At 43.8% G+C, this 26,293-nt stretch overlaps 2 protein-coding genes across 14 annotated transcripts in view; one reads left to right on the top strand and one right to left on the bottom strand.

Moving 5' to 3' along the window:
- Window positions 1–6,690, top strand: part of WDSUB1 (WD repeat, sterile alpha motif and U-box domain containing 1) — a 70,260-nt gene extending 63,570 nt beyond the window's left edge. For all 4 annotated transcript variants that reach the window (XM_061135360.1, XM_061135361.1, XM_061135362.1 and 1 more), the window contains one exon: window positions 6,511–6,690. In XM_061135360.1, the coding sequence (XP_060991343.1) occupies window positions 6,511–6,671 (161 nt within the window). In that variant the 3' untranslated portion in view covers window positions 6,672–6,690. The remainder of the gene's footprint in view (window positions 1–6,510) is intronic.
- A 2,027-nt stretch (window positions 6,691–8,717) lies between these two features.
- TANC1 (tetratricopeptide repeat, ankyrin repeat and coiled-coil containing 1) overlaps window positions 8,718–26,293 on the bottom strand; it is a 245,557-nt gene continuing 227,981 nt past the window's right edge. For all 10 annotated transcript variants that reach the window (XM_061135350.1, XM_061135357.1, XM_061135354.1 and 7 more), the window contains 8 exons: window positions 21,776–21,909; window positions 20,187–20,310; window positions 19,672–19,847; window positions 16,708–16,840; window positions 15,469–15,560; window positions 13,651–13,797; window positions 12,656–12,756; window positions 8,718–12,013 (listed from right to left, as the gene is read on the bottom strand). In XM_061135350.1, the coding sequence (XP_060991333.1) occupies window positions 10,618–12,013; window positions 12,656–12,756; window positions 13,651–13,797; window positions 15,469–15,560; window positions 16,708–16,840; window positions 19,672–19,847; window positions 20,187–20,310; window positions 21,776–21,909 (2,303 nt within the window). In that variant the 3' untranslated portion in view covers window positions 8,718–10,617. The remainder of the gene's footprint in view (window positions 12,014–12,655; window positions 12,757–13,650; window positions 13,798–15,468; window positions 15,561–16,707; window positions 16,841–19,671; window positions 19,848–20,186; window positions 20,311–21,775; window positions 21,910–26,293) is intronic.

Below are 26,293 nucleotides of genomic sequence, written 5' to 3' on the forward strand. Positions count from 1 at the left end.
TGGTCCTTGCTTTGTAGCTCTGATAATCCCTTTTACTGCTTTGAGATGAACCTTGGTAGGACAGTTTGAAAGCTAACATAATTAGCAATGCTGCAGATCCACTCAGAATTTCTGCTTCCTCTGTTAAACAGATGTTTCAGGGAATATATTTGTTACTAGTAGGGAACTGTTGATTATTCCAAAGAATCACTATTTATAATATCACAGCAAGTTTACATTAAACTTTAGGGTAAACTGTGACCAGTGTAACTGAATTCCTTAGAGCAGGAAGTGTGTACCTGCATAGAGTGAACCAGTTGACATTTTATTCATTGCTACCACCCAAGAAACTGAAAACTCACAAGCAGGCAAGGGAAAATTATTCATTTAAAAGTAGAGCTAAATTAAGGGTAGATATCATACAATTATGAAACATGGAGAGTAGAGAGTATGAAAAGTTGAAGAAGCTCACTGATTATTTGAAATTTAGACAATGAGGGGGAGAAAAAGCCCACTATCTATCTAATTTGAATATTATAGTAAGGAATTAATAGATACTGATAATACTCTTGGTCTCATCTTTTTAAGAGATACCAGTGTAAAAGTAAACTAGTAGATGGAAAGTACACACCTCCCTAAGCATCAAAATGGAAGAAAACAGCTCCTATAGTGAAAGAAATTATATAAGTGATCTATGAAAATATAAAAAATGATAGAACTATTACCAAACATACTGATAATAACAATTTGGCTTAAGTCATCCCTAAAGAGATTCAAGATTTGAGGTTAGTTCACAAAGCACAATTCAACCTAAAACAAGGATTCAGAGAGATTAGAAATAAAAGGATAGACAGAAATGAGATAGTTGGAACTAAAAATAAAGGGGTTGTATAGTTGCCTGTGAAAGAGTTCAGATCCCGAAAAGTTAAAATGACACAGGATGATATAGAACACTGGAGACCATGGTTCTCCATGAGGATAAACCGCCATTAGCTACGCAGCCCCAAATACTGCATGGTAAGAGACTTGCTCACACCTCTCAGTCCAAAATAGGAAGTATTTTGCTTGCTTTTGAATATATCACCAGAAATAACAAAAACAGCATGTGTCACCACAATGGAATGTTAAACAATTAATAACAAAAGTGGGCCCCTTTCACCTGGAAGGTTAAAAACATGCTGTTATCATATGTATCTAGCCTGGTGGCAAATGAATTGGCTGTTGCTCAAGTTACAGTATTTCAGAGTAATACTAACACGCACATCATTTATCAGTGATATACAAACTTATGTCTCACACTGGTCTATCAGCTTTTGAGAAATAAAAATTGAGTATATTTTCCTATGCAAACAGTTTTTACAACTCAATAGTAAGACATCCCAACTGATAAAAACAGGCGAAGGATTTGAATAGACCTTTTCCCATAAAAGATATACAAATGGCCAACAGCCACTGGAAAAGGTGCTCGGCATCATTAGGGAAGTGAACAACAAAACCACAATGAGATACCACCTTCATATCCACTAGGATGATTAAAATAAAAAAAGATGGAAGATGGCAAGGATGTGCCAGATAACAAATGCCACGTTATGATTCTTTTTATAAGAAATGTCCAGAATAGGGAAATCCATAAAGACAGAGAATAATTAGTAGTCACTAGGGGACAGGAGTGATGGTTGCATAATTGTGAATTACAGTAAGAATCCCTGAATTGTATATGTTTAAAAGGGTGGATTTTATGGTATGTGGATTATATCTCAAAAACAAAAGGTGGTAACAGTATCTGCAGAAAGCATCTATGTCCTCTTGGACTCAGAAAACAGAGGGAATAAGTTGAGGTTATTAAAACCTCAGACTGTCTCTCAGAACTCTGGTTTCTAAGGAGGAGGAGCTACCCAGCTGGTGCCCTTCTTTGAGCAGTACCTACAATGAAGCAAAGAAAAAAATTTGTAGAGTATACCCCTACCAGATAAAGGTCCACAACTAGGCACAACACTGATAGGCGCCTTCACCCTTCTTTTGCCTCCTTCTAGAGGAATCTTCTTATAGAATTTTAACAAGGAGCCAATGGGGGTAATCAGCGTTTAGTAAGTTAAATCAGCAGGACTCAATAATACAGCCTTCATGTGGTATGTGTGCCTGTGTGTGTAAACAAAAAGCGGTTAAAAGGTATGATGGAAGGCTTGACTGACAAAAACAAATCAAAACATTGGATATTAGAAATAGGCATAGAAATAGGTGAACTAGCATGAAGAAAACCATAAAACATCCCTGTGATGGAAAGCTTATTAGTATTCCAGTGTAGGAAGATTCATCGTCAGCAGGATGTCACTATTAAGGCTTTTTCCAAGAAATACATAGCAGGTGACTAGTAGGCTCCAATGCAAAGAATACATAACAATGAGCCCTATCAGATATTAGAACATGTTATAAAGTCTCTGTAAAGAACACAGTATGGTATCAGCACATGAATAGACAGACTAATGGAAAAGAATTTTTTAAAATCCAGAAGTTTAGTGAATGATAAAAATGAAATTTTAAATCAGTGGGAAAAATAAAGAATTTAAACAAGTGGTATTCTGACAGCTAGTCATATGGAAAGGATAAAACTAGCTCAATCTGTCATACTACACATTAATTCCAAATGAATCAGACATATATTAAAAAAAATGAAACCTTTACAGGTCCTTTTACATTTACAGAAGAAAATGAAGGTACTTGAACTCCTTGATAACCTGGGAATAGGACTACTTCCTAACCTGGATTCAAAAGCCAAAAGAAGTATAAAAATTTAAATCTTTATTTCATCTACAGAATATGAACACTTCAGGAAAACTACAGAATATGAACACTTCAAGAAAAATATCAATCCCTGTCAAACTCGTCCAAATGACAGAAGAGAGAACACTTACAAACTCATTTTATGAGCCAGCATTACCCTGATAACAAAACCAGATGAGAACACACAAGAAAAGGAAATTTCAGGTCAATATCCTTGATAACCATAGGTGCAAAAATCCTCAACAAAATATCAGCAAGCCGAATTAAACCATACATTAAAAGAATCATACACCATGATCAAGTGGATTTATTCTAGGGATGCAAGAATTATTCAGCATCTGTAAATCAATGTGATGCATCACATTAAGAAAATGAAGGATAAAAATTATATGAACATCTCAATAGATGCAGAAAAGTATCTCCCAAATTTAATATCCATTTATGATAAAAACTTTAAAGTAGGCATAGAGAGCCATTACCTTAAAATCATAAAGGTTATATATGACAAGCCCATAGCTCACCTCATACTCGATAGTAAAAAGCTGAAATGGCTTCCTTTAAAGATGTGGGACAAGGATGCAGACTCTCACCACTTTTATTCAACACACTATTGGAAGTCCTTGCCCATGCATTTAGTCAAGAAAAAGAAAAGGCATCCAAATTGGAAAAGAATTAAAACTTGAAGATGACATACATAGAAAACGCTAAAGAGTTCACAAAAAAACTATTTTAACTAATCAACCAATTCAATAAAGTTACACAGTCACTATGTAAAAGTCAGTTGTGTTTCCGTATACTAGTAACAAGCAATTAGAGAAATTAAGAAAACAATCCTATTTGCAACTGCATCAAAAAGAATGAAATACCTAAGAATTTAACTCAGGAAGTAAGAGATCTACACACTGAAAACTACAAGACATTACGGTAACTGAAGACACAAATAAACGGAAAAATACTCTGTGCTCATGGATAATCATTAAACTGTCCATACTACCTAAGCAGTCTACAGATTTGGTGCAGTCTCTAACAAAGTTGCAATGGCATTTTTCACAGAAATAGAACAATTTAAAAATGTGTATGAAACAACAAACGACTCCAAATGACCAAAGCAATATTGAGAAATAAGAACACAAATAATTACTATGTTGCATACCTGAAGCTTATGTCAGTTATATGTCAAAAATAAATCTGAAATTAAGAAAGAGCAACCTAATAGAAAAATTAGTAAAAAATATGGTCAGTTCACAGGAAAAAGAAAAGCAAATGTTCTTAAACAGATGAAAAAAATGTTCTAGCTCCCTTAAAATGCCCACCAGAAACTGGTAAAAACTCAGTTTGACAATATAGTCTCTTGGCTGGCTTTGGGGAAAATTCAGGCACTCTGATCAGTGTTGCTAGTGGGGGAAAATGGTATAATTCCTATGAAAGTATGAGCATTTCTAGCTAAATTATATAAATTTACTCTTCAGTGCAGCAAATTCTGCTGCTAGAATTCCCTTCCAAATGGTAAGACTGTTCACTGCAGCACTATTTGTAAAAGGCACTGGAAATAACCCAGATGTTCATTAATACATCCATACATGGATGTGGAGGAATAAAAAAGCAAAGTATCGTTAAGTAAAAAAGCCAGTTGGGTATAGAATAGTATGGAGCATGCTAACTTTTATGTAAGAATATAGAGGAATAAGAGTATGTGTAAGAATATATGTATGTGTGTGTACACACACATTTGCTTATGTTTTCAAAAGGAAAAGGTAAACAATAACTTACCTGGTTACCTACATGGGAAGAGAGATTACATGGGTTGGAGAGATACAGACTCTTCTTGATGTGACTTGTTCTTACAGTTTTACTTTGAAGACACTTAAATGTTAAAAATACATCATGTAAAGCAAACCAGTCTCTAATAATTGGGAGGGTAAAAAGGGAAGTAAATGGACCACATTATATGTCCAGTAACATAATCAGAAAAAAAGTTTTTCAAGTGATTCTCAAACACAGTTTCAGTTAGACAGCCCTAGTGGATCAATTGGGGCTTCCCTTGTGGGTCAGTGGTAAAGAATTGACCTGCCAGTGCAGGAGACATGGGTTTGATTCCTGATCCAGGAAGATCCCCTGGAGAAGGGATAGGCCACCCATTCCAGTATTCTTTTTTTTTTTTGAAAGAGAATTTTTTTTTTTATTAGTTGGAGGCTAATTACTTCACAACATTTCAGTGGGTTTTGTCATACATTGCTATGAATCAGCCATAGATTTACACGTATTCCCCATCCCTATCCCCCCTCCCACCTCCCTCTCCACCCAATTCCTTTGGGTCTTCCCAGTGCACCAGGCCCGAGCACTTGTCTCATGCATCCCACCTGGGCTGGTGATCTGTTTCACCATAGATAATATACATGCTGTTCTTTCGAAACATCCCACCCTCACCTTCTCCCACAGAGTTCAAAAACTGCCATATGACCCAGCAATCCCACTTCTGGGCATACACACTGAGGAAACCAGATCTGAAAGAGACACGTGCACCCCAATGTTCATCGCAGCACTGTTTATAATAGCCAGGACATGGAAGCAACCTAGATGCCCATCAGCAGACGAATGGATAAGGAAGCTGTGGTACATATACACCATGGAATATTACTCAGCCGTTAAAAAGAATTCATTTGAACCAGTCCTAATGAGATGGATGAAACTGGAGCCCCTTATACAGAGTGAAGTAAGCCAGAAAGATAAAGAACATTACAGCATACTAACACATATATATGGAATTTAGAAAGATGGTAACGATAACCCTATATGCAAAACGGAAAAAGAGACACAGAAGTACAGAACAGACTTTTGAACTCCATTCCAGTATTCTTGCCTGGAGAATCCCAAGGACTGAGGAGTTTGGGACGGGTGGGTACAGTCTATGGGGTTACAAAAAGAGTCGGACACAACTTAGTGACTAAACAAGTCAATCTATCATGGTGACAGAAAGAGCCAGAAAGAAATCTTCAAAATCCTTAACAGTCTTTTGTTAGTAACACATTGGCATTGTTAGTTTGCAACAGTTGTATGCATTGCAGATTAAAACAAATAGGTTACTGTGTAAATGTAATTAGGAACTAAGATTTTCAGTCTGAAAGAGCTACAGGTATAAAAATACTGTGGCAAAACCTTCAACCTTTACATGTACAAGTAAGTTTGTCAGGACATGGTATTAAAATCCTTAGCCAGTGGATTTTTTTTTCCTTTTGGCAGTGTAAATGCCTTTACCATCAAGTCCATAGTAGGGTATGCTCTATAATCTCTTGGCATCTTGTTTCCCTGACTTTTCAGTGTGTTGGAAAGTTAGGCTGAGTCTTCCCTAAAACTCTTTGCTCCCATCTGTAGCCACATCAACTGACACACAGAGCTGCCAGCAACAGCTGGACCTTGTACCTTTCCCACCACTCTCCTCTCTTCTACCTGATTCATTTCCTTTCTTCCTTGGTGCTACATCTGAATTTTTAACAGAAGTTCCCTTTTCCAGTTTTTTTTTTTTTTTTTGACACTGTTCAAGGTAATTTGTGCAATCTTAATGTATCTTACATGGTAGAATTTAGGATGTCGTTGCAGAAGTATTTTGGGAGCAGTGGTCCAAGACAAGAATACCACTTAAATCATAGTAAAGGCCTTGGCAGTGGAATTTTTAAAACCATTTTAGTGATCCTAACTTCCCTTTCCTACATTGCAAGTAATTTGTGTACGTGGCTTTTTTTTTTTTTTTAGATGGCTACTCATATGAAAAGGAAGCAATGGAAAACTGGATCAGCAAAAAGAAACGTACCAGTCCCATGACAAATCTTGTTCTTTCTTCAGTGATACTTATACCAAATAGGACTCTGAAAATGGCCATTGATCGATGGCTAAGCGAGACACATCAAAAATAAAACTCTCTATATTGTGTTATTTATATTTTCTGTGATCTCACTTGAGTGATTTAAAGGTAAACTTTGTAAATTTAGTTACCTATTAAAAAGCCTTTTCATATAATAGTGAATAAAGTCTTAACCTATAGAGAAAGTTTTACTTTGACTTCAAATTGCAATGCTCAAGTTTATTCTTATTATAGATCATATCCCATTATAACCAAAGATCAGAATAATCTAGACTAGAACATAATTAAATCCTAGTTAATAACATTTCATTTGATAACTCTCTGGAATCCTTCTAAAGAGATTTTAGCAAAATAATTGTAGATTTGTTTATGAATAAATTGAGAAAATCACTTTGATATATTTACTGAGCAGTTTTTTTAGCTTCTGAGTTTGCAAAGTAGTAATGATCCCCCCCCCCCCCCCCCGCCATTGTCCAAACCTAGGTACAAGTTAGATCGCATAAATTATCACAGATACATTAAGTTGACTTTGCTGAAACATATCAAGTGGCAAACTAGCCTCCTTTTAGAATATAGAGTTCTTAAAAAGTTCTCACATCATAGTTTAAGCTAAGGTGACACTACGTTTGTACACAATAGGCTGATAGCTAATACAAGCACCCTGACGAACATTTACTCAGAAGACTTCAGATTCTGTAAGTGGAGGTTGTACTGCCTCTCACAAGTTGTTCACCAGAATGGAAGCCATTAGTGCAAAGCTTGCTAAAACTAAATAAACTCTAAGGGCAGGAGGGACCAGGACTTTGTACTTACCCCCAAACCCTCATTGTAATTGTTCTGAAATTTGAAAACACAAATAAAAAAGCAATGTAAGTATATATTCCATCAAAAGACTTGTTAAAATTGGTAGTGCTCTCACCACTAGACCAGGTATCTTGTGTTTTGATAAAATACTTATTTTTCAAAAGGGCTAGCTGGTTTTCACATAAAAATTACTGGAAATCATTGGTGTCACTGACAGAAAACAATAAAAGATGTTATTTTTTAAATGTTTTAAAGAAGATGATTTTCTTTTCCTATGTTTCACTAGGATAGTTTCTAGTTAAGTGGCTGAAAACTAAGATGCCAGTTTACCAAAGTGAAGTGTTCTGTTTTTCTATACAAATAAACCAAGCTAACTACTCCTCCCCACAAAGCACAGGCAAACAAAAAATCAAATCCAAAACCATCCATAGCAAAGGGCACCACACGGCCCCTCTGCACTAGGGGGCCACTGTCCCTGCAGGACTAGGCAGGAGCAGCCCCACCCACCCCACTGCTTGGTCCTCAGCTCTGACCAACAGCTTGCCAAGGAGACAGCACTTCCTGGAATTATTGGGCCAAATACATTTACTCGGAATCCATCAAAATCACAAAGTATAGTAAATTCTAATGGTCACACTGGCAGCATCACAGGAAAAGTCATCCAGTAAGAATTTATCTGTTACTAGATTTGCCCCCTTCTACCCAGTTTTGTTTTTTCACCTTGAGTTTAAATAGATGACTTTAAATAAGGACTGAAAATACTTTACCTTAAGCCTTGCTAATAATAGCAGTAACCATACAATAACCTGAAGTTGTTTAGGCTTAAGATTCCAAGTCAGGATATTTTATCACAACAGTTTAATGTTCACACTCATTCATATGACTTTGAAACTGAAATATGTGGGTATAAACACTTTTAACTCAGAGAGTAATACACACGTGAAGAACAAAATTTCACATTAGTACAGTGTTCAGTGTATCGCCCAAGTAAGAGCTAAAAACTGAAGATACGGTGTTGCCAATAAAAAACAGACGCCAGGATTTCTGGGACAAACGTTTAGAAGGCTCCTCATGCATGCTCCTCATTTCAGGCAAAAAGACTAATTTTGACCTTGAAATATTTTGGGATTTCTAGACGCCATTATCCTTGTTCTAAAATTAAAGTAAACATGCTTTTGTGGTATTACTTAAAATCAGGCTTTTCCCCTTTTTTTTCGCCCAGGCTTAAAGTGAGGCAGATAGCTGACATCAGGATCTTCTCTACTTAGCTACTGTTTGATTTAATGCAAAACAAAACTATTAATTGTCTTTATTCCAGACAGACAAGTACAGTAGTTGTGCAGAAACAAAACTACATAATGAAAGAGTAAGACTTCCACAACATTAAAGAAAACAATAAACAATAAATAAGCCATAGTAGTTATAGCAGAACCTCATGAAAAGCCTCTTTAAAAAAAAAAAAACCAATAAAACTATACAGGGTACACTGTACACAGGAACTAATGCTGAAGAATGACACCAGAAGATTCCTATTCGTACAAGACCATGATGATGCTTACAGGAACTTCATTACAGCTCTTCATTTTTAAAACATTCTGTAAATATAGAACTTCCTTCTCTCCAATTCTAGAAAATAATTTCACATCCCAACATATAAAACGAACACACTCCCACCTCTCTGAAAACTAGCATTTTAACATCCTCCAGTAGCATATCATTTTCATATAAAAATACCTTTAACCCAAGGATCATTCCTGTACCTTATCTTTACAAATGGATAATACATCAGTTTGGACTTAAGTAGCACCTCAGAGGTGTTCATATAAATGAGATAAAGTGCCATTACTTGGATACTGTTAACATGCCCTATATATCGCTCAGTGCAATAAACAGCATGGATGAAGCTTAAAAAGCACATGCAAATATATGACTTCCAGATTAACTACTTGAAATAGTTATATTTACAAGTCTGAATACAACTTTAGCTATTTCATATATACAACATATAGCTCTAAAGTAATGACTGTATAATAAAAGCAATAGCCAACCATACCTTAAGTATCCAAATTAAATACTGTCCTTAGAGGACCTTGGAAGGCTTGTTCCAGGAGTGCTGTCATTGATAAAAGCAGTTTGGGGATCAGTTGAGAGCTAATTTACATGTCACGGAGAATGCTGTGTAAGAATACAGAACACTACTACTAAAAGTGTTTCAGCCCAAATTCAACTTAACTACCAATCATTATTCCAAATGGTTTATATCATTTTCAAATATTAAAAATACATTGAAGCAGGAATGTAGTTCCAAAAAAAGGTGCTATAAAAATATTTTAATGAGAACTGTAACAGAAATAAAAGTTGATCTTTTTTAAGGGAACTGCTATGAAGAGAACATTACCTGGATGTTCTTGTATTTTGCTTAAAAAACAAACCAGCTGTATAATATGTAAACTCACATTTATATTCAGATCGAAATTACTCAGGTCTTTTATATACATATATACACACACACACACACTCTGACCCTTGAACAACAGGGGTTTGAACTGTGCAGGTCCACTTTTTTTTTCAATCAGTATGTACTATAGTACTACATGATCCACGGATGGTTGAATACAAGGATGTGCAACCCTCCAGAGGACCAACTGTAAAGTTATACATGGATTTTTGACTGTATAGAGGTTGGCGCCCGTAACTCCTACGTTGTTCAAGGGTCAACCGTATGTATACATACATATATATATAAAGATTTGACTTACTGGAACTGTAACTTGAAAATTTCCTCTTTTCCAGAACATGATATTATATCATGAGTTAAACTATTATTACTAGATATTTACATTAACTAAGAAATAATGTGATCTTAACTACATAGCAGATGCTAGGAGAAAAGTGATAAAAACCAAACAATTTTGTAAGAAAAGCATGAGTTAATGTCTTCCTGGCTATCTTTTAACTTAATAGGCATAGCTAGTTGCAGTTTTCCAATTCTGGTAAGCATTCTTATTTCTGGTGACTTCTATTTACTAAAGAAATTTAATCCGACACTTTCAGTATATCAATGGCATCTGATCCACTCCAGAGGGGAAAAAATATATGGCTAAAAAGTAATTTTTCTCATGTACAACCATTTAATTATTACCAGGCACCAACACACTGTCTTCCAAATACTACAAATGGGTCTCTCTTAAGGCTCACACATTTGATTCTATGAATGATCGCTTTGGTTTTGCTGAAGGGAGGTGACTCCTGTGGGCTTCATTGCTGATATGAGACTGCTGTTTAGACATACTTTCCTGATACAGATGTGAAATGGTCTTAGTTACTCTGCTGTCCTGACAGTGGACTGGCATTTGGCACTTCTTTTCTTCTAGCTCCTTCACCTGGGCCCCGTTGTGGACACCACCACCCAGGGTAGACCCAGGGCAGGCTTTGGCTTGTTTGAGAGAGGGCTTCTCAGAGTTCGAGGCCTGCAGGCCAGCTGCAGAAGGTGCGCTTGTCAGCAGCCCCTCTGGCACCGCGCAGTGCCAGGTGCGGCCAGGAGGATGGTTCTGCTGCTGGAACCTCGCGGTCTTATCCATGATGCCCATGAATGGAGTATTGCGAGGTCTGTGCTCAGCTGTGCCACTCGGAACCTGGCTACCAACCTTGTCCTTAATTCGAGCATCTGGTCCTTGGACTTTGAAGCCATCCGAGAAACTGCTGCTTGAAGCCAAACTACTGGTGGAGCTTGACATCTTGATGCTGCTCGACGGAGAACCGGAAGAGCCTGAGCTACTGAGGGAAGTTGGGTGTCGGGTGTCGCCGCAGCTCACTGGTCCCCCTGGGTTTAGAGGGACCATGTCCACAGCCACGGCAGCATGAGACAGAAGTCTCTCTGCAGTTTTTATCTTGCTTGGTAAAGGATACGCAGCGTCGCCCTCACTGTGCGGCAGGTGGCCTGCGGGGCTGGGCCCCAGCCGATCGCCGAAGGGGCCAGAGGCTGCTCCCTCCAGATGCAGGCTTCTGCTACCGGTGGGGGCAGCGGGCAGTCTTCCGGGCATGGGGCTCGGGGGAGGATTCAGCGGAGAGACCTGCGTCTTCGAGCTGCCGTTTCTCACGCCCGCGGGTCCGGAGCCCAGGTGCTGGCTGGTCTTCACGATCTGCGCCTGCTTGGTGGGCTGCACCGTCAGCCCCGGCTGGGCCACCGCCTCCCTCAGGGTCTTGCCGGGCCCCGGCCGACTCTGCAGCGGCGACACGGGCCTTATCTTGGTCTGGAGCCCTTCCTGAAGGTTTCGGATGTACGGGGAGGGCGCGGACGAGGATGGTGGGGGCCTGGGTGCGAGGGAAATGGCTTCTTCCGGCGGCGACGTCTCCTCCTCTTCAGCCTCCTCAAGGTGAAAGTGGTCGTTCAGGCCGGGCGTCGGGGCGTCCTCGTCGTTGTCCGAGTCGGTGGGTGGGGCAGGCGGGGGGGCCTGCTGCTTCTGCTGCTGGCTCCGCTGGAGCTGCTTACACTCTTCCTCCACGCGGGCCAGGAGCCGCCTGATCTCCTGGTTGGCGGGACAGAGCTTCACTGCTTCCCGCAAGTCAGCCAGGGCAGCCACGAACTGCCTTTATTTTAAAAGATATAAAGATATTACAAGTCACGTAAGAAAGAACTCTGAATGCAACTGTTCATAAAGCAGCTCTGCTTTAAAAGCAAAGGTAGCTGAGTGAATTCTGTGCAGGTTTTGTGTGGACGAGACCCATGGAACTAGCTTAGACCCACTCAGCTAAGTGGGAGCACCAGATTCTAATCCAGACCCATGCAATCCCAGGGCCCCAGCGTCTCTACAAAGACCAGATGGTGGGGGTGAGCTCAGCATAAAGCAGGGGGGTTAGAATCCTCTTCACATCACCTCCCCCGCCCCACCCCAAGCAACTCAAGTCCTACTGACTCCGCCCCCCTTCCCACTGCCTCCTCTCTGTGCCTCTGGTTGGCTATCTCACTGGTAACACGGACTAAGCTAGGAACTTGATGTTGCAGTACAGGTCAACTGGTGGAGAGGAGGGACAGTTAAGCGATGTCTAGAGAGAGTAAAAGTTTAGCCATTGCTAATGATTTCCACTGCTGTGCCTTCTGGAAGCTACCTACTCAGTATCAAAAAGGAGGAGAGGCATTGACTGGTGCTCATGGATCAGAAGCCCCCAAGCTTTGAGGCCAGAGCAAGACAAGAAGGCTTCACTAGTCTCCCATCTAACCCCAGACGGTACCTGCTACTTCTCTTGGCTCTCGCCCTGGCATAAAAGGCTTCATAGGACTTTGGTTTCAACTCAAGGGCCTTGGAAGCAAATTCTTCTGCCATGCCGAAGTCCTGGTATCAATAGTTAAATACACAAGTCAGAAGCCGCACTGAAATATGATGACCACCAACTTTTTTTTTTCCCCTGCCAACTTTTTAATAGGAGTTTTGCTCCAGAGGTTGACAGAGACTTGGGACACATTCGGAGCAAGGTGAAGGGGAAGGTGAGTCAGGGTGTTTGCTGTAGAGTTTGGGTGACAGCTAAAGCGTATTCATGTTCTTATGGGAAGGATCCAACAGAGAAGCAAAAATCGTTGAACTCTGGGGAGAGAATAGTGTTGGAAGCAGTGCAGCAAAGTGAAGGCCAACGAGAGCCGGCACCCAGGGGTTGCCGGGGGGCACAGATGCCTCAGGAAGGCAGGAAGAGTGTATGAGCACAGAAGCAGGAAGGTCACAGGCTTTTTGGAGACAGGATGCAGTTAAAAAGAAAGAAAGTGATACTGAAACAAATCTAGTTATAAGTTAACTGTGAGTTAACTACGGTTAATTAATTATGAACTAACCAGTTCCTGGCTTACCTTTCAAGCAAACATAATAAACGCTAGGCAGACTGTAACACATTTGTGTTGAATTTTACAAAGACGCCCTTTCCTTCTGAACCTGGGGACAGACCACTCATGACAGCTCTGACCACATGCAGCTGGGCAGAGGTGGAGGAGCGGTTTGCGTGTGCTCATCATCACTGAGACACAGAAACCATACCCACGTGCACTCCTCTCAACACCATGGGGGTGGGTGGGTGCCGTGATCTAACGACAGTCACCCCAGGCAAGCTGCTGCCCGTGTACCAAGCTCACAGAAAAGTGCAAACACAAGACGGGCAGTCTCATGACTAGGGCGTGGAAGGGCAGGCTTCCTCCACCATGAGAACAGTCTATGGCTGAAAGACTGGAATAAGGGGCTTACATTTGTTTTTCTTCGGCAGCGAGACAGATTGAGATAGAGGGAAACTCTTAGCTCATTGAATGGTCTCATGTCCTCTCCGAATCCTTCTCGAGGAAATTTCCTTAAGGCGTACTGGTACCTCTGGGCTGCCTCTTTCATCTTCCCTTTCTAGGAATAAAAAACCAGAGAAATTTATCTTTTTCAGAGGCCGCAAGATGAGTAAGGACCCTGATGAGGACGGGCTGTGGCCAGAACCAGTCCACAAACCGGCAGGGTCACGTGGCCTCACTGTGAACACAGGTGTCTGTGACCAGAACCAGGTTATAGGGAGGGATCCGTAAATTGCCAAACCCATAGCTATCAGTCTTAAAACATTGGACTATCGTCCCCGTTATATATTTTTGACAAACATTTCACGAATGATCTCTCATGTAAGGACACTTTCATGCAAAGTGTAACAGAAATCAGATGGAAAAATGATGGCGTTCTCAAGGCAAGTAGAGTCTTGTGGATAAACCTAGAGCTTGCTACAGAATAATAATTTTTCTTTTAAGAAAAACTAAAACACGGGCTTTAAAACCCCATGCAGCACTGCACGTCATATTCAAGGCTAAAGAAATCCATTTGCTCTGTCGGGTCTGTCTCGCAGCAGGTATGAAGTCTGTTGAAAATGGCTTGATATTTCTAACATAATTGCCTACCAAAATTCACATTAAAACCACTTCAAAGCCACAACAATACACACTCTGAACTCAATTTCAAACTGATTCCAAGCCAGGAACCCTGCTGGGTCATGCTATACGCCTATTTATTTGTTATTATTTTAAAAAAAAAGAAAAGGAAAACACAGCAAGTGCAGCCGCTTCATGGCAAAAAGGATTAAAATGGTCATGATGTATTGATAGTTTTTTTGTTTTCATAATCTTTTAATTCTGTCTAATCAGAGACCTGGAAAGAATGATGATCTATGGAAATGGCCTATCTCTCTATAAACTCGGGGTTGGCAAACTACGGTTTCTGGGCCAAACCTGGCCTACTACCTATTTCTGCAAACAGTTTGGAACCTGGCCTGGCTCCACTGTGTGTCATCTTGGCTGAGTCTGTGCCTCAAGAGCACAGTTCAGGGCCGGGGTGGGGTGGGGTGTGTGTGAAAAGGACCACAGAGCAAAGCCTAACATAGTTACTCCCCTCCTCTCTCCAGGCAAAGTGTACTGACCTCTGATCTAAACTGGATGTCTTAGTGTGAAATTTGTTAAAGTCAAAATCACTACTCTTTAAATTGTCTTTACATTTCTAAGGGAAAATGAGAAAAAAATTAACTTGCCTCCTGAGTAACTGAGTATTATATATTATTGACTATCTTAAGTAAAAATCTCTCCAGAAACAGTTTCACATTCCAGAAGCTTATAGATACTAAAATGAAGATAAGAAAGGCTTGGGAGATTACATGATTCTTTTCTTATGAAAATGTCTCCTGAGTGTTCCTTTCCCATGTCTCATGATTCCAGGCGCCAAAGAATTTCCTGTAGGACGTGCCCGTTAAACCAGAAGCAACTCTGCCTCCCAAGCAAGGCTTCAGGCCGTAAATCATAGTTACAGCCGCAAGGATTTGTTCAGAAATAATGGTTCCCGGACACAAAGAGTAGTGCGTTCCACCTGGAAGACTCTGCTGTTAAGATATCAAAGCCCAGGCTTGAGGCCAGGATGGCACCTCCCAGAACGTCTACTCGCTGAGCTACATGCATCCTGAGTAGCAGCACAGCTATATCCGTTACACCCCCAACTAAGAGGCTGCTTGCAGGCTGTCACGGCATCCCAGAAAAGGGCAATACCACTTACTTTGTACATCACGTTTCCTTCCTCCATCAATTTCTGTAAAAGTATAATCAAAATATCAGGTTTGGAAGTAGCCATCGCCCAGGCAGCATTTCCTGCAAAATAAACATGTATTCAGAGGCACTCGGGCGGGCTTGGAGGCAAGGAGTTCCATACTTTAATACACCACAGCTAAGCCTGCACACAGCAGAGCACCCAGCCTCAGAGCACCCTGCAGCATCCTGCAGACCCTGGACAACAATACAATGACGAGAAGAGAATGCTTAGCGGGGAGCTGCACCCCCACACACCGTCACTGCGGTGGAAAAAAGTACTGGGACACGAAGGCATCAGTGGGGCCTCGAGCCGCCCTCCCTCCTGTGGAGATCTGCTTCCAAATCATCTCCTTAGCTCCCTGCGGTGCTGTTGGGACCACAGACAGGTGAAGGCAGGCTAGCGTTCACAGGATCTCTCACACTCGCCTCAGAGTCACAACCAAGTCCGCTCTGAGCCGCACGCCCTGGCCCTGTTGCGCTCGGCCTCCCTGCCTCTGCCCGTGTCCCCTTCTCTCCCCCAGCGGCCAGCGCGGCCACAAGCTCTGTCTAAGCCTCTTCCCAACACGCACAGGCAGCGGCGCTTAAGGGCAGACCCAGGAGTCAGACTCAGGTTCACGGTGACCTGCCGCTCAGCAGGACCTCAGGGGAGCTATTCACCTCCTTCAGCTGGGCTCCTCCTCTGTGACGTGATGATATTCTCATTCCCCGCTCACAGGGTAGGTGACGATGAAATAAGGTACAACACGAAAGTGCTCACAATAGTTCCCGATACCGTGGGCTGCTTAGTGATATTCTCACCTTCATCGCAGTCCCCTCCCCAGAACTGCTGGCAGCCAGACGTCTGACATAAAACCAGAAAAAGCCAGTGCTGTCTGGGTGCCCTTCCCCACACTCTGAACTGTGTGCCAAGGTCCCACCTCTCAGAGCTCTCAGCCTCGATATCCTTACGTCACCCATCTTGTCTCTGTAAGTCCCGAGAACTTTCTCTCCCAGAACTGTGCCAGGGTTGCCACTGCCCTTCCGAGCAGACTAGACGCCGCCTCCCAAACAGTGGTCCTCACACTCGCCTGCTCATAACAACCACCCGCCAGCTCTTGCCCACCCACCCTTAGCCCCTCCCCACGGAGCCCCCAGAATATAGTCCCTCACGTCCTCTAAAATCGGAAGCTACCCTTCCTGTTGTTGCTGCGCTGAGGCGTTCACTGACCTAATTTGGCTCCTTTCCTCAGCAGCGTAACCACTACAGATGTGTTCCGACAGCCGATGGCTCTGTCCAAGGGCCGCATCCCGCTGTGGTCCACGTGCTCAATCACAGCCCCCCTGTCCACCAGATACAGCACCTGCAGAGAGGGAGCACAGGCCCTGAGGGCACAGGCAGAGCGGCCCTCGCCTCGCCCGATGCCGCAGCTGGTGCAGAAGCTGGCGGTCTTAGTTCTAACTCCGATCTCGGAGGCCTCTGCCCTAATGGGATCCTAGAATGGAAATAAAGTTGACACAGGACAGAGCAGAGAAATTGCAACCCACAGCTCAAACCTGCCCTGCTAAAGTGATTTTGATGTTGGCAGTGAGGAAGGCAGGTAGACGCTCCAGAAGGGAGTGGGGAGTGTGTCCGCGCACCCATACCACAGACAGGTGCGTGCACGCCTTCACCTGCCTTCCTCACCCTACTTCCCAGGTCACAGAGATGAGAGACAGTCACTTTTTCATCTCCAATTACTTATTAGGACGCAGGCTTCTGCCATAGCTCCAACGTGCTACCAGGTTACGGCAACAGGCACTCCAGAAATACTCAGATCCACACAGCCTGGATACAGAATCTTAAAAGGCTGGGATCCGCCAGACCCAATTATAATTCACTTTTAAGGCATAGGAAAGAGATTGAATATAGGGACTGTAAAGATGGAAAACTTAAGACCATGCTACCAAGACTGACTTGATATGACAAAACAGCTGTCACTTGGGCTAAACAGAGAACAACAGGAAAAACTACACTATGGTTTGATAGAAACAGAAACTTCCAGTAAAAGTGCTCTACTCACTGGAAAAATCTGTAGATTACTTAAGATTTTCATGTGGATCTGATACATCCTATCAGTATACCAGCTGTTCACAAACTAACACTAGAGGGATTAATATCCAGGATATGTAAAGAACTCTGACAACTCAACAACAAAAGCCTCAAATAATCCAATTTTAAAATAGGCAAAGCTGTGATAAGCCATAATGGACAGAATATTAAAAAGTATATATATACATATATATATATATGTATGTATGTATGTATGTGTATATATATAACTGAGTCATTCTGCACAGAAATTAGCACACTGTAAATCAACTATACTTCAATAAAACTGAAAAAATAGGCAAAGTATCTGAACAGACATTTTTCCAAAGATGACATACAACATGGCCAATAAACATGTGAGAAAATGTTCATCACTAGGGAACTGCAAATCAAAGACACAAAACAAGTTATTAACTATTAGGATGGCTACTGTTAAAAAAAAAAAAAAAAACAGAGTAAAACAGAAAATAAGTGTTAAGAGAGGATATGGAGAAATAGGTACCCATGCGCATTGCTGATAGGATGTAACCACTATGGACACAGTACGAAGGTTCCTCAAGAAATTAAGAATAGTATTACCACTTGATTCAGCAATCTTACTTCTGGGTATCTATTCAAGAGAATGGATAGATCTCCAAGAATCTGCAAGATCCCGATGAAATATTTGCATACCCATGTTCATAACAGCACTATTCATAATAGCCAAGAGGTAGAAGTAATGCACGTGCCCACTGAGTGGATGAGTGGATTAACACAATGAAGTAAATACATAAATGGAATATTACTCAGCCTTAAGGGCATCCTGACACATGCTATGACATGGACAAACCTAGAAGACATAATGCTGAGTGAAATAAGTCAGTCACAAAAAGACAAATATTGTATGATTCCACTTGTATGAAGGACCAAAAGTTGTCATTTAGAGAAACAGAAAGTATTGATAGAAAGATGGCTGCCAGAAGCTGGGGGTGAGGGGTGGTAACAAGGACGTACTGTTTAGTGGTGCAGCTTCAGTTTTACAAGATACAAAAAGAGCCTGGGCTTTGGCTGCACAACAGTGTGAAGTGTATGTAACACTACTGAAGTCTTCACTCAGGAATGGGTACAATGGTAAATTTGATGTTATGTGTCTATACCCAAATTTTCTTTTTTTAAATGATAGAAGACTAAGCTCCTTCACTCTTCCCTAATGGTGATAAACTAGAGGATCTGGTAAGGTAACAAAAACAGAGAAAGAAAAGTGTGGAGCTGTGAGGTTTAGTTAAATAGCTGTTTTTGAAAATCAACACTTATGTACAATTTATAATGCCCAGGAAATTGTGACCATTAAATTCTAATATTACTGCCTTTTAAAAGCATCAGGCACAGATGTGCAGGGTTGGGATGGCTTCCACCCCAAGGTCCACAGCTCCCAGAAACACCTGTCTGCCTGACTAATTCTCATGTTAGACACACGTAACTATTCATAAATGATCATTCTCAAGGAGCTGAACATTCCTCCAACACCTGCTTGGTGCATGGGATGTAGAGACTGACAAAGATGCAGTTTTTTTTCCCTGAAAGACATTTTGTGGTTCTTCATTTATTAAGGTTTTATCCCTTCATTCCTCAGTTAGGGACTCAGGCATTTGACAAAGAGATAAAGACAGTGCCCAAAACATTTTATATTATTTCAAGACAAAGCTGCATTGATTTAAAAGCAAACCAACTAATTATTTGACCAATAATTTCTCACATATATAAAACTGATTTTTAAATGAACTATATAGGAATTCTATTTCTATGAAAATTATAAGAAAATAAAACTACATATGCATGTGCATACACATACTCATGGATATGTGTTGCATCTGTGTATGTGTGGGCAGTTTGCCATCATGGAATTTTAAGCTTTTATGATTCTATCAAAATCTTTACTCCAGTTCTGAGACAGACCACATGTCACAGAACTAGCAGAAAACGAAAGCCACCCCACGGCACACGCGTACACCGCAGCCACACTGGGCCAATATCACACACACTTGGGGATGGCTCAGATCCCAGATCAGTAGGCGGCCTGGCCCGCCTGGTGCGGGTGGGGAGCATGGCCACCGCGGTACCTACGGTCTCCGCATCGCCGTAGAAGGCGGCCAGGTCCAGGGGGCTGCGGCCGTTCTTGTCCGTCTGGTCGATCTCGGCTCCCTCCTCCACTAGGAACTGGACAACAGCCCTGTGACCTTTCAGACATGCCCAGCTTAATGCCGACAGACCCTCCTTGTCCAGAGAAGAAAGGGCGGCACCTGAAAGAGAAGCCCATTCAATAAATGTGACTTCGGAAAGGCCAGACCAGAGCAAACCCTTCCGCATCTGTAGGGGCCTGGCTTGCAGAATGTGGCCATCAGGCTGGTGAAATCTGAAGCTGACGGATGAAACGATCGTTCCTGCTGTAGCTGAGCAATGGGTACATGGGACGCACCCTAAACCCTCTGCTTGTGTGCAAGGCAGGAAACGTCCATAACAAAAAGACTTAATAAAGAGACTTTTTTAAAAAAACTGAATCAGAAAGTACTAAATGGGGCTGCCAAAGCTCTTTTCTTTGTCCACCCAAGAGAAGCCCTCAAGGGGGACAGTGCCGCTACCTTTTGAAAGGAGAAATTCCACGGTGCTCAGGTGCCCTTCGCAAGCAGCCACCATGAGGGGCGTCCGGCCCTGCTTGTCGCTTAGGTTCACGTCACAGCCGTGGTCCAACAGCAACCTAACAATCTAAAAGAAACACTCGGGATCACACACTTGCCACTGCATCTGAAATGACATGCTCTCTGCTGGAGCTGGTTGTTCCACCTCTAAGAGGAATGAAAGGACTCTCTTCTTTTCAAAAACCCCTCTAAGTTATGTGATCCATGGGGCTTGTAAAATCTTTATATTTTATTTCTTTGGACATACTCTTCTTTCAAATATATGCTCTTTTTAACATGCCCAATTCATTACTCTATCTATAAAACAGGCACACACAAGGCAGCAATTTGAAGGAGAGGGGGATCCTGAGCACAGTCAGGCAATGACAGGACAGCCACTATAGAGCAGCTGAGCAGAACTAAATGGAGTGAGCCAGGGCCCCACAGGGTACTGATGCCAAGTTCTTGGTGGGGAAACACCTACCCTCTCCCCAGGGACAGCTGGACCCTCACACCAGGGAATTTTACCAAGGCTTCCTGGACAAGAGTTTCTGCCTCAAAGTTATGCCTTTAAACAGTCCATGGTGAAAGGGGGACCAAAAAAACCAGACAAGCATCTCCTACAATGACCCTCCCCTTGGGAACTGCTCTGCCTAGGGGGCAGCGATTCAGCTTCTCTCCCTTCAGGACCACATTTTAATGCCACCACACAGAAGGGGGCGTATTCCCACTGCTTTCTCATTCTGGACATACTAACAAACGCTTCCAAGCTTCCTCACCACTTAGGGGACACTAAGACCAGGAGAGAGGATTAGCCAGGACATCACAGGGAGCTGAGAGAGTAACAGGGAATGGGCGGTCCAAACCAAGCTTTTAGAACTGGAAAGGAGAAAAGCCAAAACCTTGGTGGGGTGCCCTCAAGGCTCCTACTGACAGAGCTGGCAGGAATCAGAAGGGTCGCAACTCCACGATGTAAACCTGGGTCTAGAAAATTCTTCCCATAAAGGATGTGGTGAGAGCGGTTTGTTTTCATGCAGCTGTGTGTAACCTGGTGCCAGGCATGGGGTAGATACATGGTCAGTGTTTATAAAATGAAGGAACGCAAGACTAAACCGCTGCTCTCAGGGATCCCTTAATTAAGAGCAGCAGCACATCACTCCCAGTAAAAGAAAGCAGCCTGAATCACACTGCAGGACCAGAGGGAGACACTTCCTCTCCCAAAGAGTACAGCAGAACCACTCCTCTTCCAAGTACACTGGACAAATGGGTCATAGTGTTATGCCAACAACTCTGTTACAGCAAATCTCCTGATGACATGACGGGCTTCCACCCAGCTCCACTCCCTTCCTCAGTTAAAAGGAAGTGGCTATGGGTCTCTGACCTGGTTACCAGCCCACATAGCTGACTATGCTAGCCGGTCAGATGTCTGCCCTGATGTTGCAGGACTCCCAGTACAAGTAGAAGCCAAGAATGTGAGAAAGACAGGGTCCAGCAGGGGCGATGGGCACTTTTCCCAACCACTGTTTCTGAAGCCTCTGGGGTCCCCTGGGTACCTGCCAATGCCCCTGGCGTGCAGCGCAGAACAGTGGAGGGACCCCTCTCCTGTTAGTCCGAGACACGGCAGCCCCACGCTCCAACAGCAGCTCACAGACCTCCAGCTTGCCTCGTCCAGCAGCGGCCGTCAGGGCTACAGGGAAGAGGAGACGGTTAGCATGAGAGCCACATGGCGGTAGCCAAAGGCCACAGATTCTCTGACACGCCCCCCCCCCCGCCCCCCTGAGAGGAAGGGGACCACGTACGCTGCCCCCATTGAATCTGGGTGGGCTCTGTGACACCTTTGACCAACAGAATACAGCAGAAATGATGCTGCACCAGTGTGTGGGCCCAGGCCCTGAGGGCAGCTTCCGATTCCTTGGAACACGCCTTGGAACCAGATGCTATGCTGTAAGGAAGCCCAAGCAGCCTTGAGATGAGACCACTGGGAGAACCTGTGTGTGGCTGACATCCCAGCAGACAGCCAGCAACCCCAGCTACTGTGTGCGTGGGCTATCTTGGAAATGGAGCCCCAGACCCCACCAAGCCACTCTTTCATGGCAGCTCCATCTATGAGAGCCATCTCGACAATCCCAGCCCAAATGCAGATTCAGGAGCCACAAAGCGTGTGTTCTACTGTCATCTTCTTTCACAGTAAGAGACAACAACAGACGGGGCAACACAAACACAGAGATCAGCATTACTGTCCAGCCTCTCTTCTCCCCCTAAAGTCATACATTTCAATCCACAAGAACTAATAAATACTGAGACAGTGAGAGTGCATCATACCATCCCTGCCTTCATGGAGCTTAGAATCTCCATAACAAGTCCAGATCCTGGACTAAGAATGTCAAGAAAGCAAAAAAAAAAGGATGAGCAGCAGACTGTGGAGGGACTTGTGTGCCCAGTTTGGCCCTGAGGCAGGCAGCTGCCGCTGGCAAGGGAGGCTCTGCAGGGAGGCAGCCAAGGACAAAGCAGGAACTACGTGAAGGGAAAGAATACAGGACAGGAATCCCCAGGACCACTGCATGGCAGCTGCTGCGCCTCTCCACTCGCAAGTCATGGTACATAATGGGGGTGGGGAGGAGTATGAGTAGCAGAGGGGGCCAGGTAGAAGAGGAGGCTTCTGCTATGGCATGTGAACCACTGTCCAGAGGGAAGGACAGTGGCAGGTTGTGGGGGACAACCCCGGCCAGGACGACGCTCTTCGGCAGAGGACAGGAAGGCACGAGGGTGGGAGAGAGACACGGCAGGAAAGGTGTCTACAATGCAGAGAAGGAAGGAGAAGCTTGAGCCTGACGCTGCAGCTCTAGTCCTGGGGCAATTCTTCTTTAAATACAGCCTCACCCCTACAAACTCCTGGCATTCCTACAAGTCAGTCAGATGCCTCAGTATGAAAACTGGGAAAACACAGCAGTAGGCCGTTCACAAAAGGTGAAGACCAAAGGCCAGTAACTCATGAAAAGTGCCCAACCTCACAGGCAGTCCAAGTGACTGCAAAAATGAGACCCACTGCTGGTGGAAGACATTCCCATCCTTCCTCCCAGCAACCCAGGTGCAGACGTGTGCCTGGAGGTGCCCCTGGAGCAGAGGTGCCTACGGAGCACAGAGAGATGTGTGTTTGTCACAGCCCTGAGCTGGAGCAGCTCAGCTGGCGTGAACCACCAACCTCATCAACCGATCACAGTGTGAACACTATACGGCAACCACAATAAATGCTACACAGCTAAATGCAGTGTGATGAGTCAGTCTCCCGAATTTAACACCGATTCCAAGGAACAAAACAAAAGGACACCAGGGTAGCAGTTTGGAACTGAGCATTACTGGGGGGTTGCAGGACAGGCCACCCCCTTTCCAAGAGGGCAGGGCCCAGCTGCCCTGTGAACCCAGGGGTGAAGTTGGGAACTGGGGGCTCAGCAGTGTGTCCTCTCCAGACATCCCTCGGGACAGACAGCATTCCTACTCCAACTGTCTTGACCTGGCCATGGCTTAACTCCCAGGACCACACACAGCAAAGGACAAAAATGTGACATAGAGACCCCATCTCCCTTGGAGGGACAAAGAAATCCTCTCTGCTTTACCAGTTTTCTGAAGATGGGGCAAACCAGAACAAACCACGGATGGATGGAGTGGATGTGACCAAGGGTCTCGACCCCAGGTGCCATTCCTACCTGTGTTATACCAACAGGCTCATCACCACCCGTCACATGTCTAAGTTTGTAAATAAATTATATATAAACACTGTAAACAGACTAGTATTTATACTGGTTTAGGTATATATATACTGGTTTAAGTTCAGATGCATCTGAATACCCGGGGCTGGTTTGTGACATGGAGGATGTGAGCTACTACCTGGGCCTGCAACTCCTCGGAGACTTTCCTACGGTTAGGGAGCCCTTCCTCTGCAGGGAGCTGACTGTGGCACAGAACAGGCACACGCGCTGCACGTGGCCAGATGTGGGCAGGACGGCATGGACTGAACAAGCTCAAGGCTCTTCCATTTGATGAGCGGCTGATCCACCGTGACATTCCAGTCTCTCTTATTTGGTAAACAAGTTCCATCTGCATTATAAACGGGGCCTTTAAACCAAGATTTCTTTTGCAGCTGCCACTGACTTTTTTTGGGGGGGGCAACAACAGCACATCAAAAATGACAGCCCAGCACTAAAAATAGGACCCTGTGTTTGAAGAAGGCGCCAGAAGAGCCAGAAGTTAGAGCAGCTGAAGTCGGAGAAGAGTGCCTCCCAGAGACTGGGCTGGATTCCCTTGTCTTCCCTTCCAGCCGGACTGGCTGCACTTTCGGTGATCAGCCTGCCTTTGAGATGGTAAAGCGCCTCTCAGCACAGGCTGAAGTCCCACACAGGTGGCCTAACAGGGATCACAAATTCTTAACCAGGCTCTCACTTTCAAATGACGCCCCAAACAGTGGGACCTGTGTTTCCCCTTTTCAACTCAGACTGAATCTTTGGTGTCATCAGGACCCCTGAGGCTGGTGGTGGCGGGGCGGGCATCTCAAGTTCCACCAGCCACAAGGATTTAAGAATACCATATTCAGAAACAAGGGAGACTGAAGACAGTGAACCACATGCTTAAACAAAACAAAACCACAGCAGAATTCTGCCCAGGAATTCCAGCTATTCTGCTGGAAAAACACTGTCCTCCAGGCTGACCACCAGCTTCTGACGAGGGTCAGTGCACTCGGCCTGGCCAGAGAAGGGGGAGGGAGCAGGACAGGAGGAGCAAGCACCTAACAGAGTGGCAAGACCCTGGCTTCAGGCAAAGGGAATTTAAAGAGGAAGGAGGGAGAAAAAGGACTTGAAATGAAAAGGAGGCGGGCTCTAAATATCTGTGAGCTCACTGCAGTTCTGAAGACCCATACTGAACATAATTTCGCCCACTAGCAAAATCCTCAACAAGATGGCATTTTTGTAGCTACATTTCCATGAAGGCATATATCATTTTCTGACTAAAATTTTTCCGCAGCAGTACCATCTTCTGTCTTCAGAGCATGGGGAGATTTGTCGTGGCAGTTGTTCATCTTAAGAAAACCCGATTCACACTCAGCAATACGAGACCCTCACTGAAAACATCAGGGAGAGATGGTTCTTGCTTAAATGGATCATTTGCAGGAATCTTTTACGAACTGAAGTTCTCTGGGCAAAGACATGATTTAAAAAAAACTCAACTGTCAACTCGCCTGGAACGTATTTATTCCATAAACAGGGCTGTTTATGACATTTTATGCCAGGTCTGTCTGTCTCTCTCTCTCTCACACACACACACACACACACACACACACACACACACACACACACACGGGGATGTGTGGCTTAACAGGACTGGGGGTTTCAACAACGGACTGTCGCCCCCGGCCCTGACATGCTTCTGTCCTTAGAAGGTTGACAGGTCGGAGCACACACACAGGCAGTTCCCTGTTTCTGGACAGTGACCTCCTCTTACTTCATACACTGATGACCCAGGCCGCCCTCCCAGGCCCAAGCTGAGCACAGGAGCCAGCTGCAGCGGCAGAAGCACTTCCTGCCGGCTGAGATGGCCGTGAGAGGGACGGATGGGGGCCAAGGGGCTCAGCTTGGCTTCTGCGCTTGTGCTTACGGGTGCACTTTGTTTCCTAACATCCTGGTTTTTCCCATCTCTCAGAAAAATAGATCGAAAATGAACTGCAGTAAGCAGCAGGGTTTGCATAAATGTCAACGAGTTGTGACCAAGATGGAAACCATTAGATGTGACAAAGGTAGTGAAGATGGAACCTTGGCTGGAGGAGAACAAAGGTGAAAGGTATCATGGAATGCTGGGAGTCTCTCAGCTCTCTTATCTAAACTATGATGCTTAGAAAAATAATTTGGAATTTCAGTTTTTTAAACCTCTTTGGGAGTGGCAGACCCTCCCCTTGCACTTTCTAATAACTGGCCTCTGGAGAAGTTGTTACCCCAGAGGTTACTCAGCCTGTATTTCGCTTTGCTGCCCCTGTGAGTCTGGGCAGGACTGCCATTCAGACAGGCTGGTCCCAAAGGTCTCTG

This window comes from Dama dama, chromosome 33 (assembly GCF_033118175.1).
Source record: "Dama dama isolate Ldn47 chromosome 33, ASM3311817v1, whole genome shotgun sequence".
Taxonomy (NCBI): Eukaryota; Metazoa; Chordata; class Mammalia; order Artiodactyla; family Cervidae; genus Dama; species Dama dama.